This window comes from Brettanomyces bruxellensis, chromosome 9 (genome assembly GCF_011074885.1).
Source record: "Brettanomyces bruxellensis chromosome 9, complete sequence".
NCBI classification, from domain to species: Eukaryota; Fungi; Ascomycota; class Pichiomycetes; order Pichiales; family Pichiaceae; genus Brettanomyces; species Brettanomyces bruxellensis.
This window is the reverse complement of record NC_054690.1, coordinates 2,795,091-2,816,867: the sequence shown is the minus strand read 5'-3', so window position 1 is coordinate 2,816,867 and position 21,777 is coordinate 2,795,091. Positions and strand designations below refer to the sequence as shown.

Here is a 21,777-nt window from a genome sequence, read left to right as displayed (position 1 = left end):
AACTTATCTGAACAAAGCATCTCAAGCGCCTCCTTTATTTTGTTATTTGAATACCCCACACGCGCTATTCAAGAGGATATACGCACTATCTGCATGGAAAAAAAACTAAGCTCTTTTGCTTTCCCGCGTGTCAAACTGTAATACCGATTTTGAAATATACTGGAACATTCTCTTTGTCTATACATATTTACGCTCAATAAATCTTATCGCCGATAGAATTCACATCATCATTACTCAGTAATGCCTACATATTCCGCACGCCAGCAGCTTATACTGCAAATGAACTCTCAACTCAAAGAACTTCAACACAATCTTTATGAAATGTCAGAACTTTCATCTAGGACAGCCGAGCTAGCTGCTGATACGGACAAATTTCTACATTCACAAGCTTCTTTCTTTATGAGTGCAAACTTCATTTTTCAGCAAATAAATGAGCATAAGGAACATGAACAACATAGATTATTCGAGAAAATACAGGGGAAAGCATCGAAGTGATAAACATAAATTTGAAACGATTTGAAACGTGGGTTGTTAATATTAGGATTGATTTACTGAACCCATCGCTAATACTATTTTCGGTTTAATTAATATCTCCCAACCCTCTGAGCTCTATTTAGCTTATGTCATATAGAGATGAGAATATATTGGCGAACGGTACACGCACATATCATTGATAAATTGTTCGACTTTTTTCATCTAAAATCCCGACAACGTGGGATGCTTTTGTTTACGGAGGAAAAGGCGCGGGTAATTTAGCGCCTTTTTCGATTACTTTGATTTGTGCTTTTTTTTTTATTTAATTTTTTTTTGGAAAGACCGGGCCATCTTTTTTTTTTTTTTTTTAGCCTTCTCTTTTCAACGGGTTTTATTCCAAGAATAACGTATCACTTTGTGATGAACATGTCAAACAAATGAGAAACAATGATTATTATTTCGATTGAATATTTCGGACCCGCAAAAAGGTTTACTAATGGGCGATCGAATGATGATTTAAAGTTTGTCACTTCTTCGCAGATAATATCTTTGCAACAAGTTCTATGCAAACTTGGTGAGCTTTACGGGGACGCATTTTTCCAATTTATAATCGAGACATGTGGTATAGCTCTAAATGAAGAATACTTAAATGTGAATAGAGAGATAGAACTTTGTGATGTGGGTAAAGATATTCCGCTACACAACAACGATGGCATTGTTATTGTTCCACCCGTTTCCAGCGGATAATGGTGGGAGCGACTGGAAACTACCAAATCACTGAGGAAAATCGAAAAAAACGATGATATATAAAGATATATGTGGAATTTGTATTATCTTTTAACATAAAACGTTCATGACTATTAAAAATATACAGATCAACATTCTCTAAACGTAGTAATGCCACTTTCGAAGTTGTTCATGTCTTAATCAGATCATTTCCTCCATCATATATATTAATATCGGTATGTACAGGTACGACACTATCAATAAAATTATTGCTTGTCATCTTTAATTTCACCGGAATCTTCAACTCTAACTTCCTTACTGACCTTACCAGATGGTGAACCAACACCCTCCATTGCCTTCACGGTATCGTAACCCTCAACAACTTCACCAAATACAACGTGATGACCATCCAACCATGGGCATGGCACAGTTGTGATAAAGAACTGAGAACCATTGGTATTTGGACCAGCATTGGCCATAGAAAGCATACCTGGCTTGGCGTGATGATGCATGAAACCTTCATCATTGAATTTGTCGCCATAAATGGACTTTCCTCCATAACCATTGAAATGGGTTATATCACCCCCTTGGCACATGAAGTTTGGAATAACTCTATGAAAAATAGAGCCCTTATAGCCAAAACCTTTTTCCCCCGTACATAATGCCCTAAAGTTTTCGACAGTTTTTGGGAGATCTTTGTCAAATAGGTTGAACACAATTCTTGGCTGCTTTTGGCCACCAATAGTGACATCAAAAAAACACTTGGTTAAGTTGAATGATGTAGTAGAGAATGCTCTCCTGGAAATTCGAGGAAACATCTTTATTAGAGACAAAATTTAGAACGTGTCGATTGCTTCAATTTACTTACTACCAGAAGATAACAAGTTGAGTCGGAAGGGAAAGGACAAAAATTATATACGATTATCCATAAATATTCCTCCACACTGAAAATTTCAGGAAAAAATTTGATACGAAAAAAAAGAAAAAGTTCGGAGGTCTCGAGACCCCCTAGAACGTCTTAACCTCCCTAATTAGGAAGGTTGATGTATCTATTGTGTTATTATTCACAATGCCTCAGTGAGGATATATTCAGACTACAGTCAATTTTTAGATAATTCGCAAAATATAAATCCTATTAATGCAATTTCTTGCAAAGTAACTCTAAAGCATGATGCAGAGCAGAGAGATTCTTGGCATAATAAGCGGAATCATTATTCCTGAGGGCTTCACTCAATCCAGGAAGCACCTCTAAAGTGTATCCAGTTGTAGAATTAGGAGCAAAAACAAGATGTCGAAACCACTTTCGACCTCTCATGAGACCATCATCGCCATCAGCTGAAGAAAATTCAGGGCCTGATACTAATAACTTATCAAATGTCTTCACTTCTGTATTCTTCAATTTAATCTCAAACGCGATCTTGATTTTTTTAAATATCCTAAACCAAGGGTAATCCTCAAGAATTAATTCCTGTAGGTTCTTAAGTTTAGCATCAAATTCCTTGCTTAATAATAAGAGTTTTTCTATTTTTGCTGATATGTTGTCTATTTCTTGCTCAATCGTTGGATTATCATAATCACTATGACGTGGATCAAGCATCACACGCCGACTTTTCCAAGCATTTGGAACGTCATTAAGCAACATAAATTTCCTTCTAATCAAAGAAATATATGGATAAGTTTCAGCATTAAGTATCTCCTTCTCGGAAAGTTGTAGTACAAACAAACCTGCATATTGTGCTTCCCAGTTATGATAATTAAAGCTTTTATCAAACAAAGTGATCCAATTCACGGAATCGTATTTCGAATTAGTATAGGACACGGGATCCTTTTTAGGATTGTTAGCAAATCCGATGTTAACGGATGGAACACCCAAATGCGATTGAAACACAGATTCATCACCAATCCTTTGGGAAATAAGATCTAATTGTGACGAATTATGCATTTGTTTATAGTAGTCCCATAACGTTGTTCCCTCATCATTTGTAAGTATATCCTTTAATTTCGATTTGAGAAAATTTTCATAGAGAGGAGATGTTTCTATTCGAAGAGTTGATCCTTTGACTCCATCTAGATTAATGTAGACAATAGCATGTTTTATAAGCTTCTTGGCATAAAATTCACCGTATTCAGTTGACCCTAGTTGTCCAAAACTACTACCGTCCCAACATATCAATTTTATTGTCCGTAAAGGTTTCCAACCACGTCGGATTAATTCCGAAAATCCCCGTGCCATCTCCATTAGCGATGCAAAACCATTTGATGCTCCACCAACACCACCTATAACATCACCTGAAGCGCCGATAATGATTTCCTCATCAGTTATAACACCTTTAATCTCCACTATCACATTATAAATGGGCTTTATTTTGAATCTGACCGAATTTGTTAAATGCAAGATATTACCAGAGAAAGAATCATTTCCCAAACTGGAATCTGGGTTCTCAAACATTTTGGGAAGAGTAGAAAGAATGGGTGCTAATGCCTTCCAACTGATAGGTATTGCAGGAATGTTCGAAATAGTATTCGGCTTGATACGCCTGGAAAATAATGTTGAAGACCATCCCGGAGTGGTCGGATCACCAGGTTGCCATATAATTCCGTTGCAAGTATCCTTAGTGACTGCATGAGGATTCCGGAAATACCCCTTTGGACTATTGCCCTCCTGCATATGATCTGCTTTAGGATCTGAGTATAAAATAACACCAGATACTCCTGCCTTTTCGGCATTGTGTAATTTTAAGCTTGGATGAAGTCTACCATTTCGAATTATAGCTATCTTTCCAGAAATTGGAACACCCTTATCGTACAATTCTTGAAAGTCTTCTTCCAGTCCATAGTTGGCATAAAAATAGGATGTCTGCACCTCACCGTTCGCACTATAAGGAAGAAATGAAAATAACTCAGTCTCTTTTAGGTTAGCCTGGTATAACATACTTTTATTGTCTGATGCAAACAATTCAAGTGCAACATCAGTGGGGGTATTGAGCCATGTTTCATATTTTTCTATGTTGGGACTATATCCTAGACTTTTGAATAAGTCCGCAGTGCGATCATGTCCATCACCTGCAGAATGGAGCTCATCGGCCTGAAATCGTAACCACCTTTCAACGGAATTCTTGAAGGTTAGTTGTGTAAGGAATAGTCTTGTGCAATCATCAAAGGTAAGAAATTCTCCATGGAGCCTCCTGAGGTCTCTGTCAAGAGAAGTACGCGGCATAAATATAACATTCAGAAGAACAATAATAATGAAACTAAATATCCCTAATGTAAGAAATCGTCGCCTTCTCATTTGCTGAAGTGTCATTTGGGTTATACTAATGACGCTATTCGCAATTGATTCGGTAATTGATGTCGATCTCGAGGATAAAAATGTATTTCTCTCTCCAAAACTTCCGTAATATCCAACATTAGGTGCCATGCTTTCTCTATTATCGGTTTGTTTCGAGCCGCTTTTCCGATGAGTTGTAATTCCTGACGAAAAAATAAGTGGCTCTTCCTCATCACCTTCCATTGAAGTGGCTCCAGTACTACCAGGAAAGGGCGTTGGCTCTGCGGAGCTAAATTCTCTATCTGATGTCATAGAGAAAAGAGTAATACTCAAACAATAGTGCTTTTTTGCTATCAGATATCCATGTAACAACAGCAGCTTACTGAATGCTAGATTAATTTTAGGGTGCCGATTTACATTACAGTTAAAGTGATAGAGATTAAAAAAGAAGAGTTTCGGTGTAAACATTTCCAAAACCCGTGTTGCAGAACAGTGCAATTACGGGAGCGGAAAGATAATATTTATCAGTATTTAATATTTATTTTATTTTAATGTTAATTTTTTTTTTCTAGTGTATATAATATACTAAACATCACCAATACCTCGTAAAGTCATAATTTATTAGTTCATTTTCATACATGATATAAGAACAAATACCAACCGTTTAAAGAAAAAGATTCAATTTAAATCTCGCCATAACAAAGACAACAAAAATGTCACACAATTACCTCATTTTTTGGAGTCGGAAAGCCTTTTCTGTTGCCATGCCCTTCTATTTTGAAGACTTTTCCGGGCACTTGCTGAATTGATCACATGACCACGGTCATCTAATTCGACAGAACCGGCAGTGTCGAAAATAGAAACCTGACCTAAGAGCATGCCAAGTGTATCTAAAACCTGCTTGGGGTCGCTGAGATAAGCCTTGGCAACGGTATATTTATTAGCAGGCCCAACTGTAACTGGAAACAAGCCATATGGATAACTATCTAGTGCACGATTATCAGTAAGCGGAACATTTTCCTCATGCCATTTTTCGGCGATTGCATTTAAAGCGCGGAACATATCCTCATCTGTGGTATCATCGCCCAGACATAGAACAAATTCCGGGCAGTCCATGTAGCTAGCACGCATTTTTGGTCTTTGAACTGTAGGGTCTTCACATAATATAAGTCGTCTTGCTATCTCACCCTTATTTGCAAATAAAGGTCTCACCTCAACGTTAGCCTTACCACGAATAACAGTCACATCGTAATCTCTCGCGGATAATTCATCTTCCAGTTTCTGAAAGCATTCTGCTTCGTGAAATAATGCTATATCAGGACTAGCTTTTCTGTAATGCCAAGTTATGGCTACCTTTTTCTTCTCTATGAAAGATCCTGGTGTAATTTCTGTGAAATACTCAAAGATTCCTTCTGCGACCCTTTGCCACGACAGATCCATTTTTGCCACAAGATTTGTCCAATTTGTACTTCCTGGAGGTTTCACAAAGCAACCGTGTTCCGCACTAAGCCCTAATGCCGGAAAGCGTGCTCCAAACCATTTCTCTAAGAACTTTTGATCACGACCACTGACTATCCACACAACATTTTGCAGATCATTTAAAAGATCACTGAGTAAGCTCAAAAGTCTAGCAGAAGGAATTGCAGCAGATGGATCCTTAACGATCGGTGTAAGAGTTCCATCGTAATCAAACAAAAACAGACGCTTGCGTACAGCACTATTGTAACACTGAAGTAATAGAGGTTTGTTGAGATACGGAGTGGGCTTCAATAGGCCACTTTTTGGCTGGGAAGTCGTGAGAGACTCCTTTACTTCAGCCCTTTCCTTTTTCCTCAACGCCTCATTTGGATCCAGCATTCCATCGATGCTCATTTCAGATGTATCCTTCATATCCACTTTCAAATTGTTATCGCTTAAGGATTCATCTTCATTATTATGCTCTTTGAGCATGAGACTTTCTAGTAAGGACTTAAGTACAGCCTCTGTCCAATGCTGGACACTGTGTTTGCAGACAGAATCATGACAACGATTCTCGACAACCTTTCTACGTTCTTCAGGAAGTAAAAGACAGTCATTCAGTGTACGTGCAACACCAACCGTATCCCAAGGATTTACTTGATAACTATCCGGAAGAAGCGAGGCAGCTCCTGAAAACTCAGAGAGAACCAATGGAGCTGCATTCTCTTTCTGACAAACAATGTATTCAAGGGCAGTAGTATTCATACCATCACGAACACACGTGACAAGGCAAATATCAGCGGCACGTAGCAAAGCCAAATACTCAGATCTTGGTATTGGCATACGGTAATGCAGTACCGGGGTATAATCTAAAGTACCATACCGTCCATTAATCTTGGTGACTAGTTCTGCTACTTTTTTTGCTGGAGTTGATGTGTGAAATGGCAAAAGGGTCGGAGGTGTGTAGGATACTTGAATCAGAACAACATGTCCGACCCAACGAGGGAACAATTCTAGGAATTGGTTAAATGCCTCTAATTTCTGAACCACACCATGAACTGAATCCAAGCGATCTCTACCAACGATAAGCTTGCATCCTGATGTGAGCTTTTTCAATTGAGAAACTTTAGCTGTGACTTCTGGAACAAACGCGTTCTTACTCATCATTGCGACATCCACACCCAAAGGAAAAGCATCTACCAGAACTTTCGCAGAGTGAACAAAAACACATTTAGGATTGACATCATACCCTAAAAGTCGAGTGCAGCAGCTCAAGAAATGCCTGCAAAAAGAGAAACTTTGAAAACCAACCTGATTTGCACCTAAAAGACCATCGAGTAGAATTTGGCGCTTTGAAAGACATCGGAAATATTCCGACGAAGGAAATGGTACGTGCAAAAAATGCACAATATACGAATCTGGAATTTCCATTCTAAGGATTTGCGGTAGGAGCAATAGGTAATAATCATGCACCCAAATTATATCTCCCGGTTTGTAAATAGATCGAACCTTGGCTGCATATGCTTCATTGAATTTAACATAATCAGTCCACCACTGAATCTGTTCATTTCCGCCTGTTGCCTCTGGAAGTTGATAATGCAAGACCGGCCACAACACGTTTTCAGCATATTGTCTCCAACGATCTTGATCTTTTCTTAAAAGCCAAACTGCATGAATTCTGGCTGGCCCTTCTTCACCGGCCGACGCTTTCCCGTACAATAAATCATTAGACTTAATTTGATCTTCAACATTTTGTTTATCCTCATTAGATAAATATAAAGGATCATTCTCGATCTTTTGTGCTTCAGGAATGCTTCTTGGAACCGTCTCATTTTCTTCATAGAGCTCTCCAGTCCATCCAATTAGATGCGTCTCCCAATCGGTGTGAGTCTGTAAGTACTTGTTTGATGCGTACAATGCAGATGAACCTCGCAGGCTCTTGACATCCCATCTTTTGTCGTGTGTCCGAAAAATCTGTCCCGGTAATTGCGTTACACAATTAAGTATTCTGCCCGAAACAGGTACCCCAGATTTCTTGTACTGATCTGGAGTAATCATCTTTCAATTAATGCTGCTCACTGTGATTTTGAGAAATGTAAAATTCTGTGAATCTAATTTCACTTGGACTATCAGCTGTTCTAGGCTGGTTGTTTTTTACAAGCAATCCATAAAGCAGCTTCAAAATCTCGGAAAAGACGGAACTAATGAAAGAAGGACAATGTCCCTTAATTATTGATTAAATGCGTTCCAAATGCAAAAAGATATTGCAACAAGAAAGAATGTACACCCAATAGATAGATAGTAAACTTTTAATAAGCGAGGTGTAGTGCAATGTGATTGATTCCAACCGAATAAAAGTTAACCGAACAGATAAGGGTATGTATACTTTTCCTCTGTTCAAAAAAATTGAACCCTGCTGAAGAGATAGAACAATGATTTCGACAGCTGACCTAAGTAAAGAATGCTGATGTGACCTTCCGCTATTTCTGAACAGGCAAAAGATATAGCTGAAGAGGACGAATTAGTGTGAAAATTTGGCTTTGATTAGGAAGATATAAACGGAGGAAGAAAAAAAAAAAAATTGGAGACAGACAGGCAGGCTTTCAATCGGATTGACTAAATACATTAAGAAAGTTACGCGAACTCTGCGTGAAATTGCACTTTTTTTACTCTGCCGTTTTCAGCCGTTCACTACGAGCACGATCTATTTATCCATCACAATATACATACAACTCTTAGTATTAATTTATCAGGTCAACATCTACAACATTAGATTATAATTTAGTGCAAAAGGCAACAATATATATACACATATATGTATATATATATATATATTTTTTTTTATTTCCTCCATATAATAGGAGATTTTATCTGCTTATTCTCCTTTTAAATACGTAGCATCATGACTTAATGCATATCTTTGATCCTTGTTTCAATCTTTTAACATCATCCTTTTTCACTACACCATCAGCTGTTGCTGGTGTAGGGGCAATTTTCTTGACGGCCCCACTTTTCAAGTTGCTATTTCTGTTATGTTGCATATGAGCACGAACCAAATGACCTGCAGCCAAAGCAGAGCACAAAGAAAGCTCAGCGGCAAGAACAGCAGATGCAACAATCTTTGCCAATTGTCTAGCGTTGGCTCCTGGATGTTTTTGATTTGGTCCACGAACTCCTAAAAGCTCCAACATCGCAGCTTGCGCTTCCAATATGGTACCACCACCGATTGTACCAACTTCGATAGAAGGCATTGAAACAGAAATGCTTAAATCTCCATTAGGAAGCTTTTCCATCAAGGTAATACAACTACTACTCTCAACGTTCTGAGCGGGATCTTGACCCGTTGCCAAATAAACAGCAGTGACCAAGTTGGCAGCCTGTGCATTGTTTCCACCAATTGACCCAGCCATCGCTGAACCAACAAGATTCTTATCAATATTCAGCTTAACTAAAGCATCAACATCTGACTTCAGAACCTTTTTGACAACATCAGCGGGAACCGTTGCAGCGGCAACAACACTTTTTCCTCTTCCTTCTATCCAGTTGATTGCAGCTGGCTTCTTATCCGTACAATAATTACCTGACAAAGAAACAACATCCATGTCATCGAATCCGCATTTTTCTTGCATATACTTGAGCGCATATTCCACACCTTTAGAGATCATATTCATTCCCATGGCATCACCAGTAGTCGTCTTAAATCTAATGAAAAGAAGAGTTCCAGCTAGTGCAGTACGTGCATGCTGAAGTCTGGCAAAACGGGAAGTCGAGTTAAATGCCTCTTTAACAGACTTCTGACCTTCTTCTGAATCTAACCATCTTTTTGCGGTACCTGCTCTAGAAAGGGAGGGGAATCGAACACAAGGACCTCTTGTCATACCATCGGATGTCAATTCAGTTTCAACACCCCCACCAGCATTAAGTGCTTTACATCCACGCATGGTAGAAGCAACAAGACATCCTTCAGCGGTAGCCATAGGAATATGATAAGGAACGCCATCAATAATCAAAGGCCCAGCAATTCCAAGCGGAAGTGGTATATAACCAATAACATTTTCACAACAAGCACCAAAGACACGATCATAGTTGTAATCTTTCCAAGGAACACGACCACTCGTTAACACAGGAGCATTTGCCAGTTTAGCAATTGCCTTTCTACGAACCACAACAGCACGTGTAGTGTCACCAAGATGCTTTTCCAACGCATACAGAGGCATCTTTCCACGCGTGGCAAGTTCGCAAACCTCGGCATCATTCAGCTCCTCACTGACCTTACCAGCCTTCATAATTTCAACAAGCTCATCCAAAGGTCTGACAGACTCATCCTCTGAGCTATCCTCAACAATTTCATGGTCCTTAACATTATCTGCAGAGTTTGTAGAAGAATCAACCGAATCAGAGACCACTTTTCTACTCTTTGAGTGAGAAAATGTATGCGGTTTAGTAGACTTTTCATTCTTTGTTGCTTTCTTCTCAACGCTTAATGGCCTGGAGTTCTCAGACTTAGTCGAAGAAACATTCTCTGATTGTTCAACCTTCTTTGATGACATACTAGATTGCGCTTCAATGAACAAGTGATTTCTTGCAACATTTAGCAAATACACATTAATTGCACTGGAAACTCCGGCAACCATGAATAAGAATTTGGAGACATATGGATCTCTAATAGCTAAACTTATTCTACTAATGAAATCGAAGAGAAGATCTTCCAAATTTGTCACTAAAGTAATTCTTCTGTAAATTTTAGCTGGCATCACTGTGATTAAAGTTCCATTGTTTCCGATAGGAACTTTGTCAGCCAATGAGTGTGTCAGATACTCAGATGAACTATAGCTGAATAAACTCGTGGAAGCACTAAAGTCACTCAAATCATCATAAAGCCATGAAGTACCCAACGCAAACAAATGTAAGCACAAAAATCCCAAGATCAAAACAATTTTGAATACCCAAATGCTTCCATTATGCTCAAAAAGCTGTTTTTGGTTGCCATCTGTGTTGGCAACAGCAACAGAAGTTGCAACATCTGTGCTAACACCTTCTTCTTCAAGAGCCTCCCTCAGTTCAATTTGACGGTGCACGGTATTAATTTGAGCTTTCAGTGAAATGATCGCAGAATAAAATGTGAAAGTAATAAATAGATCTGTTATCATTAAGACAGCAATAAGTATGCAAAAATTATACAAACCCGTGAGGTTTGAAGAAAATATTGCAACAGTACCTGCAATTATTGCAGCAAGAACCTCCTCTTTGATTAATGGGGAAGCAGTTGTAGTCAGGACAACTTTTGACATCGTATCGGCAATGTTACTTCTAGGATTTTTGCGAATTGCATTCATGATTGGAACAGTGTATGCTATTTTGTGACGGAAGCCAACGGCAGCCACAAGAAATGGAATACCTTCAGACATCGATGCCAATGGGAGGTCAATACCAAAAATTTCTGTACAAATAATGATAGCAAACAAGAAGGCTATCACACTTGAAAGTAAGGATCCAAAGGCAAGCCAAAACTTCGATCCAGCACGACGCATCTCATAGAAAAGTTGTATGACTGAAAACAACATTGCAGCATATGCAAGAGCCACCATAATAAGGTCTAAAGGTTCCGCACCCGCAGCAGCATTTTTTATTATAGAAGCCATACTCTTGAAATATTCATAATAGCGTCCAAGTCTATTGCTTGGTCTCAACTTAAAAATATCGCCGTCGACATTTTCAAAGGTTTCGGGTGGAACGGCAACGGAAGAAATATTCGAAATGAAAAATCTTTCGTGCCTATCAGAGCCTGAGAGAAGTGATGTAGTGTTTGCCGGTAATGGGACATTCTTTGAATGTGCTCTGAAAATGAGGGGAGTCACAATATAATGCGAAACAGGAGAGTCACTTGATGGCTCATTCAAGAAGTTGAACTCAGTATCATTGGCGACAATATTCCATTGAGAGGAATTTGTGTTACCAGGAGCATGATAGAATGTAAGCGAATTATAACTGGCATTATTCACTTTTGAAATGTAATGATCAAAAATAGTAAGATAGAACACAGAGGAAACTATAAGAGTACTCACAATGAAATGAATTGGCTTGTTCGCACAGAGTCGAACAAAATGCGCTGAAGCCTCAGTGAAAATCATGCTTCCTTTCAACACAAGAGTGATCCTTTACTTAGCTGCTGTTATAAAATTGCAGTAACAGAATGGTGCAGTTTGATTTTGTATTCTTGGAAATGGAATAATCGAACAACACACTTAAAGACCACACTGAAAATAAATAAGAAAAGCTGTCCCAGGTGATGGTACTCAAGTGATAAAATCTGCCTTCCTCAAACTCTGATGAAATAGTAGTTTCAGGAAGAACAAATATGACTATTACTGGTCAAGATCTGTTGTGAAAGTGGAAATATACTAAATCTTACTGGGCAAAAGTTGAGATAATAAAACGAAGGGCAAAAGCAGCGTTAGTAGTTAACCAAAGTCCCAAGTGAAAGAACCTTTTTCTAATGGTCTATTATCATTTTTTTTTTTTTTTGTTTCCCTCCTCCTTTTTTGCTTCTACTTTGAGCGAAAAAAAATTTTTGGGCAGCATCCCTCGAAACCTTTTATGGTCAGCAAACGCGAAGAATTCTTACCCAGCATAAACGATACCATTCTGATTGTCAGCGACCCGAAAAGTTGAAGTCTCGGAGTCAGATTTCGGAGACGCCTAAATTCCCAATTGTAGCGTTTTTTTTTTGGGGGTGGGGGATGAGGGATAGAAAAGTAGAACAAATTACATATCGGAAGAGCATTTTCATTACTAGATACCCTGCATTTGAAAATCTATACTATAGATTTTAATGTCATTACAGAATGACGATTGTGACATTAGTTCTCCCACTGAGTGAATTCTGTAATTTGTATTTCCGATTTGTTTAACTTTATTTGCTTTGCCACTTAAAAGCGGAGAAAAAGCGGAGGCAACCTTGACTGCAGTTCTCTGCTGTATACTCCTGATTTTCCCCTTATCAGGCTATCAAAGCTGTAACCGGATGTAAGAAATAATTTATCTATGACGTCAAGATAATTGATTAATGCACAGTCCATCTTTAATAGGGCCATTCGTATTATTTTTACCGAAACTGCGGACTTGACACGGAGATAATCATAGTTCGAACGCTCTTCAATAAGAAGAGTTATTCCATTTAGGTATTGAAGAATCTTTCGTGCACGGATGTATACAAAGATTTATTGCGCAACGACTTCTTTATGAACAAGGGATTTTCTTTTTGTAATCCATAAAAGTATTCGGAGGTTTAAAGTTTACCATACTTTGTTTACTATATGCCATTAGTAGGTCATCAGAACAAATAATTTTCATGTTTAATCTAGAATAGTACTATTTTTTTTTTTCTTCCAATTTGATTCCAACTTTATTACTTTTACCAAGTAGACTGGAAATCTTAATGAAACTCCAAGAAAAGAATTTTACATTTAAATATTTATTCATGGTTTGTTTCAGATTAGAATAATCATTTAGAATAACTTAGTTAATCATTTCACAAAAAAAAAAATGATAATGATGATAAGGCAGTGAGTGATATACAAAGTAAAAGTGAATAGTGAGGTGAAGTGTAAGTTAAGCCATGAAAGTAAGTAAGTAAGTAAGTGCGAAATATTGATCTCCATCGATTTTTCGTCGGGTCGCTATTTATTTTTTGTATTCAAAATTTAATGGACATTTTTTTCAGAATATCAACGCAAGGAAAACTCAAATTAAAAACTATCACGTATCATCCCGTATCGATAACAAGAGACTTTTCTGGAGTGTAAAAGTATTTCAAAAAAGAACAAAGTTAAACATGGGTAAGGAAGCAATTAGAGAAGAACTAGTGAAAAGGTATGTTGTACTAATTATCCGTACTTTTTTGTTAAATGAACATATACTAACAGTTCACGAGTACATGCGAGTAGGTATGTGCACACTCCTTTGGCACCAAAAACTCAAGCATCAGACTTTGCAGCATCGAACATGCCGATGGTTGCGATGTTTCTAAGAAACAAAGCTATTGCATGGTCTGCATTTTTCATTGCTTTTCAATCGTATTTAAATGAGCCTCTCATATCGGATCCAGCTGATCAGTCACAACCACCAATTATGAAAATAATATTTGCTACCGTTTCTGTTCTTGTCAGTTATTTGGATATTATATTCCCAAAAATGGGTCGGGCTCCTCCAAGTAAAGTTGCTTCAACAGTCACAGCAGTTGCATCTTCAGTTACTGCGGTTGCATCTTCGGTTACCACTACTGCTATAAGTTCGGCTGCGAAATGATTTCCAAACGAAATTTAGCAAGATAACGAGGCGAATTTAAAGTGCAATTATGCTATTGGAACGTATCCAGCAGCGCCGATATAATGATCGTATATGTATGTAACATAGAATGATTAATATACAATAGGGTGATAATATATGGATGTAATCCAACTATTTTTCTTTAATTCTCCCTGAATTTTTTAACCGGGTTTATATCCGGAGTAGAAGAGTTTCTTTTTCTTTTTGCCTTTTTGAGTAAGGGTAATACTCTAGGCTTTCTCTTAAGCATAACAATTAGGTCATGATCTAGCTTTGAGTGACATGTGGGACAAATTTCGTCCTCAGGTATTACACTTAAAATGCATAAGCAAACAGAGCAGACGTAACCAATATCCACGACTTTGTTGGTTATAAAGCAAGATGCTCTAAAATCAATATTTGTATTTGTGGGGAGAACAACCATTGGCCTTAGCATCGGATCAATAAACAATGCGGTGGATAAATACTGAATTAAACCAAGCGGATGCTTAATATATATATATACCCCATTTGTAGAATCCGATGCTTGCTGGAGAAAAGTTGAATTTGGACCTAACTTACAAACATCAACGGACACCTTCTGCTTTTGTGCTGCAAAAATTGAGTTCATTATAGACACATAAGGTAATGTGTTGTCTCCACTTACGCTAATGCACACTATCCGCGCTTTCATACCAGAATGTTCATCTGAATTTTGAAACCTGTTAATATAACTTAAAGCTTGTGAAAGTGCTCCGGATAAAGTTCCTTTAATATGCGTTTCACCTTTCCCGACTAGTGACTTGAGATTTGAAGGTTCATTTTTAATAATCTTATCTAAAGAGTCAACAATAGTCTCATCTATAATTCGAAATTGCCTATAAATTCCAGTGGTTTCTAAGATTCGGCTAGCATTCACTTTTCTTTGCCTTGATCGCTTTTTCTTTACTATCTCATTAACCTTCTCTTCTTCTAAAGATGAATTATCATCAACTTTCTCTTTACTATTAGGACTTTGAGAATCATCATTATCATCATCATCAAATGATGGAAAGACTAACTTTGCACCATGATAAAAACTATTTGCGATGTACAACGAGACTTTATTACCGCTGTTCAGAGCCATGTGAGAATTTAACATCACAAGTAAGGCACTCGTGACATCTTTAAACCGCAAGTTATTGCTATCCATTAATTTTTTCCACTCCAAAGGATTAATATCTAATATTACTGTTAGTAAAGATGGCGTTTCATCCAAAATATGATATTTATCTTTGGCATTGCCTTTTAATCCCACGAATGCTCTGTCCGCTATTGCACCATAATGCTATGATATTAACTATCCAATAAAGCAGTTATCCAAAGTAACTTAGAAACAAACCTAGGCAAAAAAAAAGCCCGCTTATTGAGATTACGAACGTTTTTTAAAATACGGACCGTTTGTTGAACGGATCGAAATTTGATTAGGAGATTCAGCTACTAACTTAAACAATTCCTTCACGTAACAATTTCGTCCGTAAACGACGCGTCGAATTAGCGAAACAAGCTAATATTTAATTTTAATTTTTTTTCTTTTAGAATTATCTCAGGGTTTCTGGTACCTTCTTTAATGTAAATTGTAAGAAAGTCTTGAAAAAAGTAAATTTGATATATAATCACAGTAACTTAACAGCCTCACGTAAACGTTATCACAGGTGCAAACCATAGCTTTTCTACAGAATCTTGCTTTAAGGTTGTTAAAGACAGGAAATAGGAATATAAAGTAAAACAATGGAAAAACTTTTACAATGGTCCCTTGCTCAGCAGGGAAATAATAAAGAGGCCAAAGAAAGGGTCGGAAGGCCAGATCCAAAGGCATTGGCACAACTTTTAGGAATGGTACAAGGTAAAGATGATCCCACATTGATGAAGGAGAATGGTGCAGTTCTTAAGAATGAAAAATCTACATCAAATGAAAAGTTAATGGCACTCAAAAGTATGGAAGCGCTAATAGAAAATTTAGATAACGCCAACAACCTTAAGAATATGAAACTTTGGCCATCTATTTTGGAACAACTCAACAATGAAGACAAAGAAATACAGGCTTTGGCCTGCTCATGTATTGGATCGGCAGTTCAGAATAATCCTAGATCCCGAAATGATTTTTTGGAAGAGTCGGGGAGAAGCGGCGCTTTTAAGAAGATTCTTAAATTAGCCGGTGATTCAACAGACGAGTATTCGCGTTCCAAAGCATTATATGCATTGTCCAACATAACAAGGCACAGTGAACGGGCTTATGAACAGTTCGAAGACTTGAATGGTTGGCAGTTAATACCTCATCTATTAGCAGACGAAAAAGCAAGTGATAAGCTAAAATTCCGTGCATTGTCTTTGTTGTCATCTCTTATATCGGAGGAGGTCGAAACAGCGAACTTCAATACTAAAGAGGGCCAGGAGAAAATCAACAGATTGAAGGACGATAAGATCGTTGATTCTATATTGAATATATTGGACAAGGATAGAGGAATCAATTGCCTTGATAAGGCTATTTTTATTTTGTCAACTCTCATAAATCATGGCTTCGAGTTTACTGACATTCAGAAGAATGGGCTTTCTTCAAAAATCGAAGGACTTGACTCTATGAAAGATCGTTTAAACGAAGATGATTTCAAAAATTTAAGGACAGTAGTTGGGAAATAAACTTTTTGAATTTGACTAGTTTTTTTTAAAAGATCTTCTTGTTCTTTCTTTACTAACGCATATTTTTTAATAGAACATTTTCAAAGATGAATTACTTAAAATCTTGGAGCAGGTCATTAAGCGATTACTAACAACTAGCCATTTACGTAGCAAAGTAAGATCATTTTCATAATGCGGCACAACGGTCATACTTCAATCCACTATACTATGTCGTGCTCATTGTCAGAACGTAAAACCTTTCTAATGGGGTCATACGCATTTTTTCGAAGCAAGGGTCGTCCAGAGTTTCCAATAATAGGTTCGTCGATATTTACAGCCCTGTACAACTTTTTGATTGTATCAATTTTGGATTCTTTTATGAAGCGCTTGGCTGTAGCAGGAGTGATAAATTTAAACTGCTGAATCATTTCAAGGAACGATGATGCAGCATCCTTGCCCGACTTCACAGTTCCAATATTTGCAAATTCGATGTTTCGTTCACTGTTGTCAATATGACGACTAGAAAGTGTGTATCCAAAGCTTTTAATCCAAGTAACCAAATCTTTAAGCCCTTTGATAGGAAACATATGTACATTGTAATTAAACTCATAATGAAGAAGTTGGGCTTTAATTTGCTCTGCTGTAAATTGAAGTGTGTTAATCTGCTCAGCAGCCTTAGCCTGGCGACTTTTTTTCCTTTTCTTTTTTTCGGGCTGAGAAGGCTTCATATTTGCATTATCATCCATGTTCTGCTCTGATTGAGACTGCAATAAAATTTCTCTGCGCACCTTGTCCACATATTGACGATTCAATTTAGAAGTTATGGATTGAACGTAGGACGAGTAACCATTTAAGAAAATAACAATTTTGGACGTCCTATACTTCTTTGACACATAACTTAGCGTTTTGTCCAAAGAATTGTGCTCGAGCAAGCTTGGTAGCTCTTTTGCATCATAAAATAGCGCCAATGTTCCTTCATACTCTATATGAGGTTTCACTGGAACAAAAACTCCGGCAGAAGAAAAGTAGACAGCACTGACCTTCCGCTGAAACTTAATGGTTGGATAAGTATCGGGATCTAAATGCGTCGTAATACCAACGGGTTCGAGAAACTTCGAAAAATTCGGATTCACACATTTTAACGAGGACAATAAGCTTGCGTCAAACGACGCTATCATTTCAGCAGTAAGATCCTCTTTTGTCTTTTTGATTTTATTTACCTGTTTCAACAATTTAGGATTGTTTTGTCGAGCGATGTTTAGCATGTTCTGAAGTTCAGCATCATTATATGATTGCTTTCCATTTTCAACGACTGATTGTGAACTAATTTTTGTAGAGTCGTAATCACGGTTCAGCTCGGCCGTAGAAGAGTGATTAAATCGTAAAGGTGAGTTTGATTTGATTTCACCTTTTGTAGGTCGATCTATAAGACCTTCAATGACAATATCATCACTACTTGTAATATTTGAGATCGAACTAATATCACAACTATTCATATTCAAAGAATCTCGCTTTTTCGAGCCATATTGTTGGTTATGACTTATATTTAGTGATGAGGTGGCAACAGACAGGCTGATTTCAGAAATGTCAGAACTTTCTGTATCCGAAATCGGATTATCCTTTTTAATCTCATTTTCACCGACTATTAAAAGATCATCATCATCATCATTATCATTGTCACTCTTTAAATCCAGATTGTCTATATTATCAATCGCATTCATCTGACGATTAATTCTGGTATGGTCATCTTGCGAACTAAGGCAAACGTTGGATTTTTTATGAACCGTAATTTTCAATGGTTCAGAAGATGCTACTGGGGATGATGGAAACTCAGAGCCAATGCCCTTTCTGCTTAAGATGGAAGAATCCTGATGGCTATGTGTGCTAACTTGCTTCACGTTTTTTACACTGTCAAAGTTGAAAATTTTATCGAGATCATCATACCCATCAGAGGGCGGTTCATCACTTGAATCATCGAGTTCTATGACCTGAGGAGCCTTGGTTGACGTATGACTTAATGAAAAAGGTTAGTAACATGTCAATATAGGACTATTGATAGCATCCCAATTGAAATCAAAAAGCTTGAAACTTACAAATTAAGGACGGGGTCACTCAAATCTATAACAATATTCTCGGACATTCCATACTGCTTGTTATACACATGAATATAATAAATACATATCCTGTTACGAGGCTAAGAATTATAAAATAAGTACATATTATATTTACGCGTCTATTGGCTTAAGATGATGCAAAGAGGTGCCGTGGATTGGCCTCAATTTTTTAAAAAAAAAAGACGAAAAAAAAGTGTCCGACAGAGCTGAGTGAGGGGGGCGGCAGAAAAAAATAAAATAAAATGTTTTAGGAGAGGCAAGAAAATAATAATTGATTCAAAAATCAAATTTGAACTGTGACAAAAGCTTCGAAACACAACACAAATTAAATAGCTTATGCTTTTACTTTAAATTTCGTCCACGGTTTTGAAACGAATCCTGTATATATATATATGTATTAAAGCAACTTATGTGTTATATGCTGCTCTATATTATTGTAGCAAGACAAATATCACTTTAATCGAAAGGGATTGTTTTCGCGTTAACCAAAAATGGGTCATGAAAAAGGCTGTAAGAAATTTCTATCAAATAAAGCAGCAGAAAACCCCACTAACTAGTTTGGGAGAAAATGAGATCACTATAACGAGTTTGCAAGAAGTTTTGATAAGCATAAGCGACTGCTAAATCCTCGAGTTATTTTTTCTGAGGTTGACATTTGAAGGCATGCATTGCTAAATGCATCCGCACTTTAAAAGCAGTCAGACCCCCATCCCTCTCCCCGGCTTTACAATTTCTGCTGTGTTCGGCAAGTAAACAAAGAAAAATTGAAATTAATTAAAGCAGTCTTCCTTGTTAGGATATTTGTTTACGCTTTTGGTTATTGCATGTTGACTTTTTAGGAAGAAGAGCAAAGAAAAAATTCTTCTTTTTAATTGCTTCCTTTATTTATTTCTATATTTTTCTTTTCCCTTACTAGGAGCAGCACAAAGGTAAATATGTTTATTCTCTGCCTCCTGCATTCATTTTCAACTTTATTTTCTTCACATAAACAGTCTTTAGAGTTTATGTTCTAATTTTTGTATCTTAAACCCACAAAACAAGTCAATATCAATTTTTTACAGTTCTGTATCGATATTTTTAACGACGTTGTATACATATCAAGAACTACCCACAATAAGAATTTACCTGGAAGAGGCTTTGAAAAGTTTACGTTTCATCTCATTCAAGAAGCATTAGCAGACAACAAGCTTGGAATATTGAGTAAATAACCTCGGTACTCACTACATTTTACCCTTTATTCAGTTGGATACAAGCACCATTAGGCTTTAAATATCGTTTCATTCCGACGACATAGGCTTCGCAATTTATTCACTTGAATTCAAAGTCTGGACCACATTCTTCGACTAATTAATTGTCATCATATTTTTGAAGTATTCATATCCACAAGAATCCAGAAATGTTGCTTGCATTTATCAACAAGGCTTTATCATTTTTACTAGTGGCAGGTGCTACGTTGTGCCTTTTGTTTGTCGTGTTTTCGGGTTCAGTCAGCAATTTCCCGTTCAACGAGTTTTATTGGCTTCAGGTTGATACATCCACAATTCACGATGCTGGTGGCGATGTCACAAGATGGACATTCTGGGGATTGTGTCATCCAACTGCTTATGAATCCTCGAAAAACGGGAACTGTACATCTCAGGGACCAGACTCGCCTTTATCTCCATTGGATAATTTTGGAAACAGTACAAGCTTACCACAAGACTTTGTTGTGAACAGGGATACGTACTACTATCTTTCAAGGTTTGCCTTTCCTTTCCTTCTAATTGCACTTATATTTTCAGGAGTTTCTTTTATTTGTTATATCTTTTCCCCATGCTGGAAATCTATGAGACGGGTTACAACGTTTTTCGTTACTTTTGCCATGATTTTTGTTCTCGCAGGTTCTGCATGTCAAACTGCAGTTTCTGTTCTTGCAAGACAAAAGTTTTCTGACTCTGGGAGATCGGCAAAGATTGGTCCTACCATGATGGGATTATGCTGGGCTGCAGTTGCATGCCTTCTTATAGTGTTCTTCCTTACCTGTTGTGGAGCACTTCGTAAAGCATACGTGATTCATAGAGATACCATTGCAAATCAGAGGGCCATGGAATTGAATCAGCAGCAGCAAATGCAGCCCGGACCAGAAGATGACCTTGAATCTCTTCCACAGACGGCTGCCCAGCAATCACAGATTAATGTTCCATTAAGTGCAGAGCAATCTCAAAAAGTTGTCTCCGCAAGTGATACAGGAAACGAATTCACACAGGGTGCACTTCCATCAAACGAGGGTGGAATTAGGTTCTTTAAAATCAAAAGAAACAGAAGAAATACAGATGAGGAATCACTTTGATAGTCTTGATTGAGTTCTTGCCCTTTTGTCTTTTTTAGTTTTTATTGTTCATTTTGTTTTCAATGGTTCATTGTTCTGACTTATGGGATCCTAATATTTTATTTGATACCCTGGCATAGCTTATTCTCCAGTTTCTTGCAAAGTTGTGGACTAACTCTTTTATTATAGGAACTCATATTTTGAGCAAGAAAGAAAAGAAGAAGGTTACGAGAAGAGGAAAGGCTTTTAAACGCAGCATCATTTCGCTTTCTTGTTCGACAGTGTTGCGTCAGAAGATAATCAAGCCATGAATTTTGATAATTAGTTCAGATGTGCTATCGGACTCATAGAAAGCTATATTTGGACTTTTTACCTTTGTCATAGGGATCGTGACAAAAGAACACCGAACCTTCGTTTGATTCATACAGCAAGAGAACAGCCACCTGCCTTTTTAGTGGAAGTTA

General features: G+C 37.4%; 10 protein-coding genes across 10 annotated transcripts; 4 read left to right on the top strand and 6 right to left on the bottom strand.

Annotated features, from left to right (window-relative positions):
* Positions 1-921: 921 nt before the first annotated feature.
* On the top strand, positions 922-1,221 carry BRETT_003038 (uncharacterized protein; the record flags this gene model as incomplete). Its single annotated transcript, XM_041281554.1, has 1 exon — positions 922-1,221. One exon carries the CDS (start codon positions 922-924, stop codon positions 1,219-1,221), a length of 300 nt encoding a protein of 99 aa, XP_041139345.1.
* Positions 1,222-1,466: 245 nt separating this feature from the next.
* Positions 1,467-2,018, bottom strand: CYP1_1 (heme binding; the record flags this gene model as incomplete). Its single annotated transcript, XM_041281553.1, has 1 exon — positions 1,467-2,018. One exon carries the CDS (start codon positions 2,016-2,018, stop codon positions 1,467-1,469), a length of 552 nt encoding a protein of 183 aa, XP_041139344.1.
* A 317-nt stretch (positions 2,019-2,335) lies between these two features.
* Positions 2,336-4,780, bottom strand: BRETT_003036 (uncharacterized protein; the record flags this gene model as incomplete). The annotated part of the gene is made up of 1 exon (XM_041281552.1): positions 2,336-4,780. The coding sequence occupies one exon, from the start codon at positions 4,778-4,780 to the stop codon at positions 2,336-2,338; it is 2,445 nt and encodes an 814-aa protein (XP_041139343.1).
* Positions 4,781-5,197: 417 nt separating this feature from the next.
* On the bottom strand, positions 5,198-7,984 carry BRETT_003035 (uncharacterized protein; the record flags this gene model as incomplete). Its single annotated transcript, XM_041281551.1, has 1 exon — positions 5,198-7,984. The coding sequence occupies one exon, from the start codon at positions 7,982-7,984 to the stop codon at positions 5,198-5,200; it is 2,787 nt and encodes a 928-aa protein (XP_041139342.1).
* Positions 7,985-8,826: 842 nt separating this feature from the next.
* On the bottom strand, positions 8,827-12,057 carry BRETT_003034 (uncharacterized protein; the record flags this gene model as incomplete). The annotated part of the gene is made up of 1 exon (XM_041281550.1): positions 8,827-12,057. One exon carries the CDS (start codon positions 12,055-12,057, stop codon positions 8,827-8,829), a length of 3,231 nt encoding a protein of 1,076 aa, XP_041139341.1.
* Positions 12,058-13,760: 1,703 nt separating this feature from the next.
* BRETT_003033 (uncharacterized protein) lies at positions 13,761-14,233 on the top strand (the record flags this gene model as incomplete). The annotated part of the gene is made up of 2 exons (XM_041281549.1): positions 13,761-13,798; positions 13,870-14,233. 2 exons carry the CDS (start codon positions 13,761-13,763, stop codon positions 14,231-14,233), a joined length of 402 nt encoding a protein of 133 aa, XP_041139340.1.
* Positions 14,234-14,396: 163 nt separating this feature from the next.
* On the bottom strand, positions 14,397-15,425 carry BRETT_003032 (uncharacterized protein; the record flags this gene model as incomplete). Its single annotated transcript, XM_041281548.1, has 1 exon — positions 14,397-15,425. One exon carries the CDS (start codon positions 15,423-15,425, stop codon positions 14,397-14,399), a length of 1,029 nt encoding a protein of 342 aa, XP_041139339.1.
* A 578-nt stretch (positions 15,426-16,003) lies between these two features.
* On the top strand, positions 16,004-16,912 carry BRETT_003031 (uncharacterized protein; the record flags this gene model as incomplete). Its single annotated transcript, XM_041281547.1, has 1 exon — positions 16,004-16,912. The coding sequence occupies one exon, from the start codon at positions 16,004-16,006 to the stop codon at positions 16,910-16,912; it is 909 nt and encodes a 302-aa protein (XP_041139338.1).
* A 200-nt stretch (positions 16,913-17,112) lies between these two features.
* Positions 17,113-19,031, bottom strand: BRETT_003030 (uncharacterized protein; the record flags this gene model as incomplete). Its single annotated transcript, XM_041281546.1, has 2 exons — positions 17,113-18,904; positions 18,985-19,031. The coding sequence occupies 2 exons, from the start codon at positions 19,029-19,031 to the stop codon at positions 17,113-17,115; spliced, it is 1,839 nt and encodes a 612-aa protein (XP_041139337.1).
* A 1,370-nt stretch (positions 19,032-20,401) lies between these two features.
* On the top strand, positions 20,402-21,334 carry BRETT_003029 (uncharacterized protein; the record flags this gene model as incomplete). The annotated part of the gene is made up of 1 exon (XM_041281545.1): positions 20,402-21,334. One exon carries the CDS (start codon positions 20,402-20,404, stop codon positions 21,332-21,334), a length of 933 nt encoding a protein of 310 aa, XP_041139336.1.
* Between the last annotated feature and the right edge of the window lie 443 nt (positions 21,335-21,777).